The sequence below is a fragment of the Mobula birostris genome, chromosome 13 (assembly GCF_030028105.1).
Source record: "Mobula birostris isolate sMobBir1 chromosome 13, sMobBir1.hap1, whole genome shotgun sequence".
NCBI lineage: Eukaryota > Metazoa > Chordata > Chondrichthyes > Myliobatiformes > Myliobatidae > Mobula > Mobula birostris.
Genome location: NC_092382.1, coordinates 13,655,307 through 13,672,080, shown reverse-complemented (window position 1 = coordinate 13,672,080; position 16,774 = coordinate 13,655,307). Strand labels below are relative to the sequence as shown.

The window sequence follows — 16,774 nt, the reverse complement described above, 5'->3', positions numbered from 1 at the left end:
TAACATTGAAATCTTTACATGCCTCTTCTCTCTCCCACTGGAATGTGTATCCCACATCCTGGTTACTGTTCCATCAGGGTCATTTTCTTTCCTACACAGTATCTTAACAACTACACCGTCCAATCTGCTATCACTTCTTTAGAAGCACATTTCATTTTTTATGACAACAGAGTCAACCCAACCCTTTCACCCACCTGCCTCTCCTTTCGATTAAATATTTATCCTTGGATGTGAGCACCCAAATATGATCTTTCAGCCACGATTCAGTGATGCCCACCATCCATTTTTTGCTCCCTCGCTCTCCCTCTCTTCCGTTCTTGTTGTCACATCTTTTTGATGTAATGTTACACATTGATGGATAAGTAAATTAATCACGTTGAATATACTGCAGGGTGTCAGTAGATCCTTATTCTTTCACAATATTGATTTAGAAGTTCCCTCAGCTAGAGTTTCTTTGTTAACGACTGAACCCAGGGAGGATCAGGCAACAGCCCAGTGACTGCATCATTTCTGAAGCTACTGGGACCATGAACAGATATTTTCCTGCACATTCTCCATGTCTGTCTGTATGTCTGCTTCACAGTAAATTTATTACTTTCCTTTTCTAGAAAGTCACTGAACTGACAGAGAAGGGAAACCGGACAGAGAGTTCCAGACTCTTCCTCAGTTTGGTGATGGGTAAAGGCTCCCGGGCCCGGAGGGCGATGTGGGAATCCTTTGTGACATGGAGGACTGAGTTACCGAAGTTGGACAGAATACTGAGGGAAATACAGGAGCTCGGTACGTTAAAAACATGCACTGAACACAAAGGCACATTGAAATAAACATTTTAGTTATTTTAATTATTTTAGCTCTGTTTCCATGGATTCTTTTTATATTTAAACAGGTCCTGATCCACAGGAATACATGAACATCGCCCAAGGGTTATCTGAATTACCCACTCAACTGATAGGTGAGTGATGAAATGCTCAGTTCAAACCACATCTCAAGTGTTAGTCTGTGACTTGGCAAAACCTGGGAATCAAAATTCACCATTAGCCATTCGCTGATCTCTGGATTGAAGTAACAATTCAAAGTATTTCTCTTTGCAGCCTGAATATTCTACATTTTATTTTTCCATTAATCCATCTGTTGGTTCTGCTGAAGCCTTCACTCCAGGTCCTAACGCTCTGGGAATGCCCACACACCCCAGGCAGGCTCCTGATACACTATACGACCCAGTCCAGGTGACTCTTCTATCTTCAGACCTTTCATCTTCCAAGCCCCTTTTCCTTTGTAATAGCACAACACACAATTCTGTTCACTGGTGTTCATTACTTTTTGTAATTCCGCTAGTGACTTCTATAGAGTTTGTCTGGTATTTCCTTTTCACCCGTTACTGCAGCTACAACATCATTTTTCAGCGGTCCAATATCGAACCTCTCCTGTTTTTTTACTCTTTATATATCTGGGAAAGTTTAAAAAAAATACTTTGGTATCCTTTCTTATATTATTGACCATATGCTTGCATTTGCTGTACATTCATGTATATCTAACATAGTTGCCTTCAACATGACTCAGGTAGTAAATTCCAGGTACCAGAACTCTATGAAAAAAAAACACTCACAATTGCTGTAAATTTCCCACATCTCATCTTAACCAAATGCCCTCTGATATTAGACACCAGTCTTATGTAAAAAAATACCAAACAAAATACAGGCTGTCGACCCAAATCTTATCTCTCAAACTTGTGTACCTCTGTCAGATCTCTATTCTAACTCCAGAGTAAACAAACCAAGTTTATCAAACCTCCACTTGTAGCACATGCCACCGAATCCAGGCAACACCCTGATAAACCTGTTCTGCACCCTCTCCAATCCTTCTAAAAGCTGGACAATCAGAAGTGAATACAATACTCCAGATGCACCCTAAAATCATAAGACTTAGGAGCAGAATTAAGCCAATCGGCTCAGTGATTTTGCTACGCAAATCCTCTCAACCCCATTATCCCGCCTTCTGTAAATGTTGACGCTCTTCCTAATCAGGAACATATCAACCTGCATTTTAACTATATCCAATGACGTGTCTTCCTCAGCAGTCCATGACAATAATTTCACAGATTCACCGCCCGCCAGCTAAGATGTTTCTCCCAGTGTGCATCCCCGCCAGCGAGGATAATTCCGCACAGTTCCCAAGCATATTAATTTTCTGTATGAGCCTCCCATGTGGGACCTTGTCAAAGACTCTACCAATATACAAGTAGACCTGTGACTAGTGGTGTGCCACAGGGATCAGTGCTGGGTCCATTGTTATTTGTCATCTCTATCAATGATCTGGATGATAATGTCGTAAATTGGATCAGCAAATTTGCTGGCGATACAAATATTGGAGGTGTAGTGGACAGTGAGGAAGGTTTTCAAAGCTTGCAGAGGGACTTGGACCAGCTGGAAAAATGGGCTGAAAAATGGCAGATGGAGTTTAATACAGACAAGTGTGAGGTATTGCACTTTGGAAGGACAAACCAAGATAGAACATACAGGGTAAATGGTAAGGCACTGAGGAGTGCAGTAGAACAGGTATCTGGGAATACAGATACAAAATTCTCTAAAAGTGGCGTCACAGGTAGATAAGGTCGTAAAGAGAGCTTTTGGTATATTGGCCTTTATTAATCAAAGTATTGAATATAAGAGCTGAATTTTATGATGAGGTTGTATAAGGCATTGGTGAGGCCGAATCTCGAGCGTTGTGTTCAGTTTTGGTCAACAAATTACAGGAAGGATATTAATAAGGTCGAAAGAGTGCAGAGAAGGTTTACAAGGATGTTGCTGGGCCTTGAGAAACTCAGTTACAGAGAAAGGTTGAATAGGTTAGGACTTTATTCCCTGGAGCATAGAAGAATGAGGGGAGATTTGATAGAGGTATATAAAATTATGATGGGTATAGATAGAGTGAATGCAAGCAGGCTTTTTCCACCAAGGCAAGGAGAGAACAAAACCAGAGGAGATGGGTTAAGGGTGAGGGGGGAAACGTTTAAAGGGAAAATTAGTGGGGGCTTCTTCACACAGAGTGGCGGGAGTGTGGAATGAGCTGCCAGACGAGGTGGTAAATGCGGGTTCTTTTTTAACACTTAAGAATAAATTGGGCAGATTGCAGACAAGCGTGACGTGTTGCACTTTGGAAAGACCAAGCAGGGCCGGTCTTATACAGTTACCAGTCGGGCACTGAGGAGTGCGGTAGAGCAAAGTGATCTGGGAATACAGGTCCATAATCATTAAAAGCTTTGGATGGGATTTGCGTCTTGACAACTTGATTGAGTTCCTGCAGGATGTGACAAAGGTGATGGATGAAGTTACACATGGATGTTGTTTAGAAACCATAGAAACCATAAAAAAAACTACAGCACAGAAACAGGTCTTTTGGCCCTTCTTGGCTCTGCTGAACCCCAAACCACCTCAAACATTCTCTCTTTCATACAGCCATGGGGCAGAAGATATAAAGACTGAAGGTGTGTACCACCAGCCTCAGGGACAGCTTCAATACTGCATTTATAAGACTACTGAATGGTCACCTACTATGTTATTATTGGCTCTTAATAATATTAAGACAATTATATAATTGTAGCATCGTGCATCCGGTAACTAATAACAACTCACTTAGATAACCACAATATACTCACAGGACAGCAGAAAAAATACCGTTCGGTTATGAACAACAGATAACAGATTATGTAATTCTATTTCAAAACCTGTGGAAAGCAGAAATCTTTCAGTGTAATATTGTCTATCAAAAAACATTTGATTCTCTCCCTCACATGGTTAAGAGAAGTTCCAAATAGATATAAAATTCATCCAATACTTGTGAAATTTCTACAACATCTGATGAATCATTGGCATAAAATAATCGTCCTATTAACAACCACAAAGGGACAACCACCATTATCAAAATTGAGGGATTTTCCAGAGCGACTCACTAAGGCCAGTATGGTTCTGTTTGGCTTTAAACCTGCTCATAATTTACTGAAACGGACAAAAATCAGGTATCAAATCAGGTAAAAATACGAATTATACGTTTGCACAGCTATACATTGATGATTTGAAATTACTTGCTCTTGCATCAGCAAAGCTAAAACAAATATTTCAAATAATGGAACTAACTTCTAAAGATATAAGCATGAACTTTAGACTAGAAAAGTACAGAACATGAAACATAAAGAAAGGTGCAATAGAGCCAGTAGAATATCAAACAGAGCATCAGGGGACAATACAACAGAATATGAAACATATACTTAGGATATCAATAAGCAAAGAAAATAGATAATCGTGTGATAAAGGAAAACCTTCCAACAAAATTTACTTCAAGGCTGAAGAAAATCTGAATTTACATTAAGGATCAAGAAAATCTGCCAAACAGAGCTGAACAGTAAAAATATAACAAAGGTAGTATACACTCACTATGCCCATATTGACGTATAATTTTGGTATAATATCCTGGTCTGAAACAGATCTGGAAAATATGCCAAGAAAAATAAGAACTTAAATGACAGTTTCTAGAAAACGCCATGTGCACTGGATCACACTTAGATTGATATGAATGAGGACAGTATGAGTATGGTGAATAACAGATCTAAAAAAATGAGACAACAGCCGGATAAAAATTCTCAGAATCAGGGTTAATATCAGACACATGTCGTGTAAACTGTTTTTCTGCACCAACAGCACAATTACAGTAAAGTGTGTGCGGTGAGCGTGTATATATGTGTACAATTGTAGAAATAGATTTGTATCAGCGTGAATTAATCAGTCTGATGTCCTGGTGGAAGAAGCTGTCCGGAGCCTGTTGGTCCTGGCTTTTATGCTGTGGTACCGTTTCCCGGATAGTAGCAGCTGGAACAGGTTGTGGTTGGTGAGACTTGGGTTCAGAATGATCCTTTGGGTCCTTTTTACCCCGTCTCTGAAAAGCCCTGAATAGTGGGAAGTTCACGTCTACAGATGCACTGGGCTGTCCGCACCGCTCTCTGCAGAGCCCTGCGATTGAGAGAAGTACAGTTCCCATTCCATGTAATGATGCAGCCAGTCAGGATGCTCTCAACTGTGCCCCTGTAGAAAATCGTTAGCATTTGGGGGCCCATCCCAAACTTCCTCTACCATCTGAGGTGAAAGAGGTGCTGTTGTGCCTTTTTCACCACACAGCTGGTGTGCACAGACCATGTGAGATCCTCAGTGACGTGAATGCCAAGGAAATTAAAGCTGTTCACCCTCTCAGCCCCAGATCCATTGATGTCAATAGAGGTTAGCCTGTCTCCATTCCTCTTGTTCTTGCGACATTGCGACCAGCTCCTTTGCTTTTGCGACATTGAGGGAGAAGTTGTTCTCCTGACACCACTGTGTCAGGGTGATGACTTCTATGTAGGCTACCTCGTTATTATTTGAGATTTGGCCAATCCATATAGTATCGTCAGCAAATTTAATTAGCAGATTGGAGCTGTGGGTGGCGACACAGTCATGTGTATACAGAGAGTAAAGGAGGGAGCTTAGGACACAGCCCTGAGGGGCACCTACATCGAGTGTCGGAGGGGCAGAGGTGAGGGAGCCCACTCTTACCGTCTGCTGGCAATCTGACAGGAATTCCACGATCAAGCTGCACAAGGCAGGGTCAAGGCCGAGGTCTCTGAGCTTCTTGTCAAGCCTGGAGGGAATGATGGTGTTGAATACTGAACTGTAGTCCGAGAACAGCATTCTCACATAAGCATCACTCTTCTCCAGATGTTTAGAGGCACTGGCTGTCCACTGTATCTATTCTTCTTAATAGCTTATACACCTCTATCATGTCTCTTCTCATCCTCCTCCTCTCCAAAGAGTAAAGCCCTAGCTCCCTTAATCTCTAATCATAATCCATAATCTCTAAACCAGGCAGCATCCTGGTAAATCTCCTCTGTACCCTTTCCAATGCTTCCACATCCTTCCTATAGTGAAGCGACCAGAACTGGACACAGTACTCCAAGTGTGGCCTAACCAGAGTTTTATAGAGCTGTATCATTACATTGCGACTCTTAGACATTATCCCTCGACTTATGAAAGCCAACAACCCATAAGCCTATCTACCTGTGAGGCAACTTTCAGGGATCTGTGGACATGTACCCCAGATCCCTCTGCTCCTCCACACTACCAAGTATCCTGCCATTTACTTTGTATTCTGTCTTGGAGTTTGTCCTTCCAAAGTGTACCACCTCACACTTCTCCGGGTTGAACTCCATCTGCCACTTCTCAGCCCATTTATGCATCCTATCAATATCTCTCTGCAATCTTCGACAGTCCTCTACACTATCTACAACACCACCAACCTTTGTGTCATCTGTAAACTTGCCAACCCACCCTTCTACCCCCACCTCCAGGTCGTTAATAAAAATCATGAAAATTAGAGGTCCCAGAGCAGATCCTTGTGGGGCACCACTAATCACAACCCTCCAATCTGAATGTACTCCCTCCACCACCACCCTCTGCCTTCTGCAGGCAATCCAATTCTGAATCCACCTGGCCAAACTTCCCTGGATCCCATGCCTTCAGACTTTCTGAATAAGCCTACTGTGTGGAACCTTGTCAAATGCCTTACTAAAATCCATGTAGATCACATCCACTGCACTACCCTCATCTATGTGCCTGGTCACCTCCTCAAAGAACTCTATCAGGCTTGTTAGACACGATCTGCCCTTCACAAAGCCATGGTGACTGTCCCTGATCAGACCATGATTCTCTAAATGCCCATAAATACTATCTCTAAGAATCTTTTCCAACAGCTTTCCCACCACAGACGTAAGGCTCATTGGTCTATAATTACCCGGACTATCCCTACTACCTTTTTTGAACAAAGGGACAACATTCGCCTCCCTCCAGTCCTCTGGTACCATTCCTGTGGACAACGAGGACATAAAGATCCTAGCCAGAGGCTCAGCAATCTCTTCCCCCACCTAATGGAGAAGCCTGCGGAATATTCTGTCTAGCCCAAGGGACTTATCCATCCTAATGTATTTTAACAACTCCAACTCCTCCTCTCCCTTAATATCAACATGCTCCAGAACATCAACCTAACTCATATTGTCCTCACCATCATCAAGTTCTCTCTCATTGGTGAAAACTGCAGAGAAGTATTCATTGAGCACCTCACTCACTTCCACAGCTTTCAGGCACATCTTCCCACCTTTATCTAAATGGACCTACCTTCACTCCTGTCATCCTTTTGTTCTTCACATAAGTGAAGAATACCCCAGAAGAGATCCCAATGATCCAAACCCCCTGCTCCCTGCACCAACTCCTCAGCCACGCATTCAACTGCCATCTCCTCCAATTCTTACCATCACTGTCACGTAGCACTGGCAGCAATCCTGAGAACGCCACCCTTGAGGTCCTGCTCTTTAGCCTTCTGCCTAGTTCCCGAAACTCACACTTCAGGACCTCATCCCTCTTCCTGCCTATGTTGTTGGTGCCAACATGTACCACGACTTCTGGTTGCTTTCCCTCTCATACCAGGATGTCGTGCACCCGGTCAGAGACATCCTGGACCCTGGCACCCGGGAGACTACAAACCATGCGGCTGTCCTTCTCACGTCCACAAAATCTCCTGTCTGCTCCCCTGACTATAGAGTCTCCAATGACGACAGCTCTCCTCTTCTCCGTCCCACCCTTCTGCACCACAGGGTCAGACTCAGTGCCAGAGGCCCTGCCACCGTGGCTCACACCCGGTCGGTTGTCCCCACCAACAGTATCCAGAATGGTGAACATATTATTGAGGGAAATGGCCACAGGGGTGCTCTGCACTGCCTGTCTGCTCACCTTCACTTTCCCCCCTCTGACCGTCACCCAACGACCTGCTTCCGACAGCCTTGGTGTGACTACCTCCCTGAAGCTCTCATCTATGACTGCCTCATTCTCCCTTATGAATCGAAGGTCATCCAGCTGCTCTAGATTCCTTCCAGATCGCCAAGATCTTGACACACTGTGAGACCGCACAGACCCCTGATAGTGTCCTGAGACACTCTGAGACCCACGCACCCCTGACAACATCCTGTCACGCTGTCAGACCCCACACACCCCTGGCCGGCTCCTGACACACTGTGAGACCGGACACAAACCTGAGAGGGTCCTGACACACTGTGAGACCCGACACACCACTGGCAGGGTCCGGACACACTGTAAGACCCCACACAACCTGGACTCGGTCCTCACACACTGTGAGACCCCACACACTCCCAAAAGGGTCCAGACACATCGTGATACCTCAAACACCCCTGGCCGGCTCCTGACACACTGTGAGACCCCACACACCCCTGCCAGGGAACTGGCACACTGTGAGACCTTACACACCCCTGGCCGGCTCCTGACACACTGTATGAGACCCCACACACCCCTGACAGGGTCCTGACACACTGTGAGACCCAACACACCCCTGACAGGGTCCTGATGCACTGTGAGACCCTACACCCCTCTGAAAGGGTGCTGACACACAGTGAGATCCCACACACACCTGACAGGGTCCTGACACATTGTGATAACTCAAACACCACTGACAGGGTCCTGACACACTGTGAGACACCACACATCCCTGAGGGAGACCTGGCACACTGTGAGACCCCACACACCCCTGGCCGGCTCCTGACACACTGTGAGACCCCACACACCCCTGACAGGGTCCTGACACACTGTAAGACCCTTCACCCCTCTGACAGGGTGCTGACACACAGCGAGATCCCACACACTCCTGACATGGTCCTGACACACTGTGAGACGCAACATACCCCGGACAGGGTCCTATAGAAAATAGACAAGAGACAATAGGTGTAGGAGTAGGCCATTCGACCCTTCGAGCCTGAACCGCCATTCACTGTGATCATGACTGATCATCCACAATCAGTATCCAGTTCCTGCCTTATCCCCATAACCTTTGATTCCACTATCTTTAAGAGCTCTATCCATCTCTTTCTAAAAAACATCCAGAGACTTGGCCTCCACTGCCTTCTGGGGCAGAGCATTCAATATATCCACCACTCTCTGAGTGAAAAAGTTTTTCCTCAACTCCATTCTAAATGGCCTACCCTTTATTCTTAAACTGTGGCCTTTGGTTCCGGACTCACCCATCAGCGGGAACATGCTTCCTGCCTCCAGTATGTTCAATCCCTTAATAATCTTATATGTTTCAATAAGATCCCCTCTCAGGCTTCTAAATTCCAGAGTATACAAGCCCAGTCACTCCAATCTTTCGACATATGACAGTCCCGCCATCCCGGGAATTAACCTTGTGAACCTACGCTGCACTCCCTCAATAGCAAGAATGTCCTTACTCAAATTTGGAGACAAAAATTGCACACAGTACTCCAGGTGTGGTCTCACCAGGGCCCTGTACAGCTGCAGAAGGACCTTTTTGCTCTTGTACTCAATTCCCCTTGTTATGAAGGCCAGCATGCCATTAGCTTTCTTCGCTGCCTGCTGTACTTGCATGCTTACTTTCACACTGATGACACTCTGTGAGACCCCACACACCCCTTACAGGACCCTGATACACTGTGAGACCCCACACACTCCTTACAGGACCCTGACACACTGTGAGACCCCACACACCCCTGACAGGATCCTGACACACTGTGAGACCCCACATACCCCTGACAGGGTCCTAACACACTGTGAGACCCCACACACCCCTGACAGGGTCAGGACAAGCTGTGACGCCCCACACACACCTGACAGGACACTGACACACTGTGAGACTCCACACACACCTGACAGGACACTGACACACTGTGAGACCCCACACACACCTGACAGGACACTGACACACTGTGAGACCCCAGACACCCCTGACAGGGTACAGAAACACTGTGAGACCCCGAACACCCTGACAGGGTCCTGACAAACTGTGATACACACACACCGCTCACAGGGTCCTGGCACACTGTGAGACTCCACACACCCCTGACAATGTCCTGTCACATTGTCAGACCCCACACACTACTGACAGGGTTCTGACACACTGTGAGACCCCCTACACACCTGACAGGGTTCTGACACACTGTGAGACGGCACGCACACCTGACAGGGTCCTGACACACTGGAAGACGCCACACGGACCTGACACACTGTGAGACACCACACACCCCTGACAGGACCTGACACACTGTGAGACCCTACACACCCCTGACAGGGTCCTGACACACTGTGGGATCCCACACACTCCTGACATGGTCCTGACACACTGTGAGACCCCACAGGCCCCAAAAGGGTCCTGACACACTGTGAGACGCCACACACCCCAAAAGGATCCTGACACATTGTGAGACCCCACACACCCAGGATAGGGTCCTGGGAGACTGTGAGATCCGACACACCCCTGAGAGGGTCCTAACACACTGTGAGACCCCACAGGCCCCAAAAGGGTCCTGACACACTGTGAGACCCCACACACTATTGACACGGTCCTGACACACTGTGAGACTCCACAGGGACCTGACACACTGTGAGACCCCACACATCCCAACAGGGTCCTGACACATTGTGAGACACCACACACCCCAAAAGGTTCCTGACACATTGTGATACCCCACACACCCAGGATAGGGTCCTGAGAGACTGTGAGATCCGACACACCCCTGAGAGGGTCCTAACACACTGTGAGACCCCACAGGCCCCAAAAGGGTCCTGACAGATTGTGAGACGGCATACACGCCTTACAGGGTTCTGAAGCACTGTGGGACCCCACACACTCCTGACAGCGCCCTGACCCACGGTGGACGCCACACACACACACCTGACAGGGTCCTGACACACATTGCGATCCCACACACCCCTGGCAGGGTCCTGATGCACTTTGCGATCCCACACACTCCTGACATGGTCCTGACACACTGTGAGACCCCACAGGCCCCAAATGGGTCCTGACACATTGTGAAACGGCACACACGCCTGACAGGGTTCAGAAACACTGTGGGACCCCACCCACACCTGAGGGGTCCTGACACACTGTGAGACCCCACACACCATGGATAGGGTCCTGATAGACTGTAAGATCCGACACACCCCTGAGAGAGTCCTGACACACTGTGAGACCCCACAGGCCCCAAAAGGGTCCTGACAGACTGTGAGACCGCACACACCAGACAGGGTCCGGACACACTGTGAGACCCCACAGGCCCCAAAAGGATCCTGACACACTGTAAGACCCCACACACTCCTGGCAGGGACTTGATGCACTGTGAGACACCATACACTCCTGACAGCATCCTGACACACATTGCGATCCCACACACATCTGAGAGTGTTCTGACACACAGTGAGACCCCACACACCCACGACCAGATCCTGACACAGTGTGAAACCCCACAAACCACTCACCGTGTCCTGACACACTGTGAAACCCCACACAACCCTGGCAGGGTCCTAACACACTGTGAGACCCCACACACCACTGACAGCGTTCTGACACGCATTAAGATCCCACACACGCCTGAGAGGGTCCAGACACACCGTCAGACCTAACACACCCCTGGCAGCGTCCAGACACACTGTAAGACCTCATACACACCAAAAGGGTCCTGACACATTGTGAGACACCACAAACCCCAAAAGGTTCCTGACGCATTGTGAGATCCCACACACCTCAGGCAGGGTCCTGATACACATTGCGATCCCACACAACCCTAGCAGGGTCCTGACGCATTGTGAGACCCCACACACCCTGGATAGGGACCTGACACACTACGAGACCGCACACACCACTGACAGGGTCCAGACACAAATTGTGATCCCACACACATCTGAGAGGGTTCTGACACACTGTGAGACCCCACACACCCCCGACAGGATCCTGACACACTGTGAGACCTCAAACAACCATGACAGGGTCCTGACACACTGTGAGACCCCAAACAACCCAGGCAGGGTGCTGACACACTGTGAGACCCCACACACCACTAACAGGGACCTGTCACACTGTGAGACCCCACAAACCACTGAAGGGTCCTGACACACTATGAGACCACACACACCCCTGATAGGATCGTGACACACTGTGAGACCCCACACATCCCTGGAACGGTCCTGTCACACTATGAGACTGCACACACCCCTGACAGGGCCCTGACACACTGTCAGACCCTACACACCCCTGACAGGGTGCTGAAACACAGCGAGACCCTACATACCCCTGACAGGGTCCGGACACACTGTGAGACCCCACAGGCCCCAAAAGGGTCCTGACACATTGTGAGACACCACACACCCCAAAAGGTTCCTGACACATTGTGAGACCTCACACACCCAGGATAGGGTCCTGAGAGACTGTGAGATCCGACACACCCTGAGAGGGTCCTAACACACTGTGAGACCCCACAGGTCCCAAAAGGGTCCTGACACATTGTGAGACGCCACACACCTGACAGGGTCCAGACACACTGTGAGACCCCGCACTCCCCTAACAGGGTCCTGACACACTGTGAGACCCCACACACTATTGACACGGTCCTGACACACTGTGAGACCCCACAGGGACCTGATGCACTGTGAGACTCCACACACACCAGACAGGGTCCGGACACACTGTGAGACCCCACAGGCCCCAAAAGGGTCCTGACACACTGTAAGACCCCACACAACCCTGACAGGGACATGACGCACTGTGAGACGTCACACACTCCTGACAGCGTCCTGACACACATTGCGATCCCACACACATCTGAGAGTGTTCTGACACACAGTCAGACCCCACACACCCACGACCAGATCCTGACACACCGTGAAACCCCACAAACCACTCACGGTGTCCTGACACACTGTGAAACCCCACACAACCCTGGCAGGGTCCTAACACACTGTGAGAGCCCACACACCACTGACAGCGTCCTGACCCACTGTGGACGCCACACACACCTGACAGGGTCCTGACTCACACTGCGATCCCACATACCCCCCACACACCCCTGGCAGGGTTCTGACACACATTGCGATCCCACACACATCTGAGAGGGTTCTGACACACTGTGAGACCCCACACACCCCTGACAGGGTCCTAACACACTGTGAGACCCCACACACCCCTGCAAGGGTCCTAACACACTGTGAGACCCCACACACCCCTGACAGGGTCCTGACACACTGTGAGACCACACACACCCCTGACAGGATCGTGACACACCACACGACACCACACACACATGAAAGGGTCCTGACACACTGTGAGACCCCACACACCCCTGGAACGGTCCTGACACACTGTGAGACTGCACACTCCCCTGACTGGGCCCTGACACACTGTCAGACCCCACACATCCCTGACGGGGACCTGACGCACTGTGAGACCCGACACACCCCTGACAGGGTCCTGACCCACTGTGAGACCACACACACACCTGACAGCCAAGTTCCTGACACACTGTGAGACCCACACACCCTGGACAGGGTCCTGACAGACTGTGAGATCCGACACAGCCCTGAGAGGGCCCTGACACACTGTGAGACCCCACAGGCCCCAGAAGGGTCCTGACACATTGTGAGATGCCACACATACCTGACAGGGTCCAGACACACTGTGAGACCCCGCACTCCCCTAACAGGGTCGTGACACTCTGTGAGACCCCACACACTATTGACACGGTCCTGACACACTGTGAGACCCCGCACTCCCCTAACAGGGTCGTGACACTCTGTGAGACCCCACACACTATTGACACGGTCCTGACACACTGTGAGACCCCACAGGGACCTGACAGGGACCTGACGCACTGTGAGACTCCACACACACCAGACAGGGTCCGGACAACTGTGAGACCCCACACACCCTAGATAGTGTCCTGACAGACTGTGAGATCCGACACACCCCTGAGAGAGTCCTGACGCACTGTGAGACCGCACAGGACCCAAAAGGATCCTGACACACTGTAAGACCCCACACACCCCTGACAGGGACTTGACGCACTGTGAGACGCCACACACTCCTGACAGCGTCCTGACACACATTGCGATCCCACACACATCTGAGAGTGTTCTGACACACAGTGAGACCCCACACACCCACGACCAGATCCTGACACACTGTAAAATCCCGCAAACCACTCACGGTGTCCTGACACACTGTGAAACCCCACACAACCCTGGCAGGGTCCTAACACACTGTGAGACCCCACACACCACTGACTGGGTCCTGACACGCATTAAGATCCCACACATACCTGAGAGGGTCCAGACACACCGTGAGACCTAACACACCCCTGACAGCGACCTGACACACATTGCGATCCCACACACATTGAAAGGGTTCTGACATACTGTGAGACCCCATACACCCCTGGCAGCGTCCAGACACACTGCGAAACCCCACACACCCCAAAAGGGTCCTGACACATTGTGAGACCCACACACCCCAGAATGTTCCTGACACTTTGTGAGACCCCACACACCCAGGATAGGGTCCTGAGAGACTGTGAGATCCGACACACCCCTGAGAGGGTCCTAAAACACTGTGAAACCCCACAGGCCCCAAAAGGGTCCTGACACATTGTGAGACGGCACACATGCCTGACAGGGTTCAGAAACACTATCGGACCCCACACACCCCTGACAGCGACCTGACCCACTGTGGACGCCACACACACCTGACAGGGTCCTGACACACACTGCGATCCCACACATCCCTGGCAGGGTCCTGACGCACTGTGAGACCCCAAACAACCCAGGCAGGGTTCTGACACACTGTGAGACCCCACACACCCCTAACAGGGACCTGTCACACTGTGAGACCCCACAAACCAGTGACAGGGTCCTGACACACTGTGAGACCACACACACCCCTGATAGGATCGTGACGCACCACACGACACCACACACACATGAAAGGGTCCTGACACACTGTGAGACCCCACACATCCCTGGAACGGTCCTGTCACACTGAGACTGCACACACCCCTGACAGGGCCCTGACACACTGTCAGACCCTACACACCCCTGACAGGGTGCTGAAACACAGCGAGACCCTACATACCCCTGACAGGGTCCGGACACACTGTGAGACCCCACAGGCCCCAAAAGGGTCCTGACACATTGTGAGACACCACACACCCCAAAAGGTTCCTGACACATTGTGAGACCTCACACACCCAGGATAGGGTCCTGAGAGACTGTGAGATCCGACACACCCTGAGAGGGTCCTAACACACTGTGAGACCCCACAGGTCCCAAAAGGGTCCTGACACATTGTGAGACGCCACACACCTGACAGGGTCCAGACACACTGTGAGACCCCGCACTCCCCTAACAGGGTCCTGACACACTGTGAGACCCCACACACTATTGACACGGTCCTGACACACTGTGAGACCCCACAGGGACCTGATGCACTGTGAGACTCCACACACACCAGACAGGGTCCGGACACACTGTGAGACCCCACAGGCCCCAAAAGGGTCCTGACACACTGTAAGACCCCACACAACCCTGACAGGGACATGACGCACTGTGAGACGTCACACACTCCTGACAGCGTCCTGACACACATTGCGATCCCACACACATCTGAGAGTGTTCTGACACACAGTCAGACCCCACACACCCACGACCAGATCCTGACACACCGTGAAACCCCACAAACCACTCACGGTGTCCTGACACACTGTGAAACCCCACACAACCCTGGCAGGGTCCTAACACACTGTGAGAGCCCACACACCACTGACAGCGTCCTGACCCACTGTGGACGCCACACACACCTGACAGGGTCCTGACTCACACTGCGATCCCACATACCCCCCACACACCCCTGGCAGGGTTCTGACACACATTGCGATCCCACACACATCTGAGAGGGTTCTGACACACTGTGAGACCCCACACACCCCTGACAGGGTCCTAACACACTGTGAGACCCCACACACCCCTGCAAGGGTCCTAACACACTGTGAGACCCCACACACCCCTGACAGGGTCCTGACACACTGTGAGACCACACACACCCCTGACAGGATCGTGACACACCACACGACACCACACACACATGAAAGGGTCCTGACACACTGTGAGACCCCACACACCCCTGGAACGGTCCTGACACACTGTGAGACTGCACACTCCCCTGACTGGGCCCTGACACACTGTCAGACCCCACACATCCCTGACGGGGACCTGACGCACTGTGAGACCCGACACACCCCTGACAGGGTCCTGACCCACTGTGAGACCACACACACACCTGACAGCCAAGTTCCTGACACACTGTGAGACCCACACACCCTGGACAGGGTCCTGACAGACTGTGAGATCCGACACAGCCCTGAGAGGGCCCTGACACACTGTGAGACCCCACAGGCCCCAGAAGGGTCCTGACACACTGTGAGATGCCACACATACCTGACAGGGTCCAGACACACTGTGAGACCCCGCACTCCCCTAACAGGGTCGTGACACTCTGTGAGACCCCACACACTATTGACACGGTCCTGACACACTGTGAGACCCCGCACTCCCCTAACAGGGTCGTGACACTCTGTGAGACCCCACACACTATTGACACGGTCCTGACACACTGTGAGACCCCACAGGGACCTGACAGGGACCTGACGCACTGTGAGACTCCACACACACCAGACAGGGTCCGGACAACTGTGAGACCCCACACACCCTAGATAGTGTCCTGACAGACTGTGAGATCCGACACACCTCTGAGAGAGTCCTGACGCACTGTGAGACCGCACAGGACCCAAAAGGATCCTGACACACTGTAAGACCCCACACACCCCTGACAGGGACTTGACGCACTGTGAGACGCC

At 50.3% G+C, this 16,774-nt stretch overlaps 1 protein-coding gene across 1 annotated transcript in view; it reads left to right on the top strand.

Moving 5' to 3' along the window:
- Positions 1-16,774, top strand: part of LOC140207815 (uncharacterized) — a 138,662-nt gene that overhangs the window by 14,729 nt on the left and 107,159 nt on the right. Inside the window, exons 5-6 of the mRNA XM_072276378.1 lie at positions 609-780; positions 887-952. Coding sequence (XP_072132479.1) covers positions 609-780; positions 887-952 — 238 coding nt within the window. The remainder of the gene's footprint in view (positions 1-608; positions 781-886; positions 953-16,774) is intronic.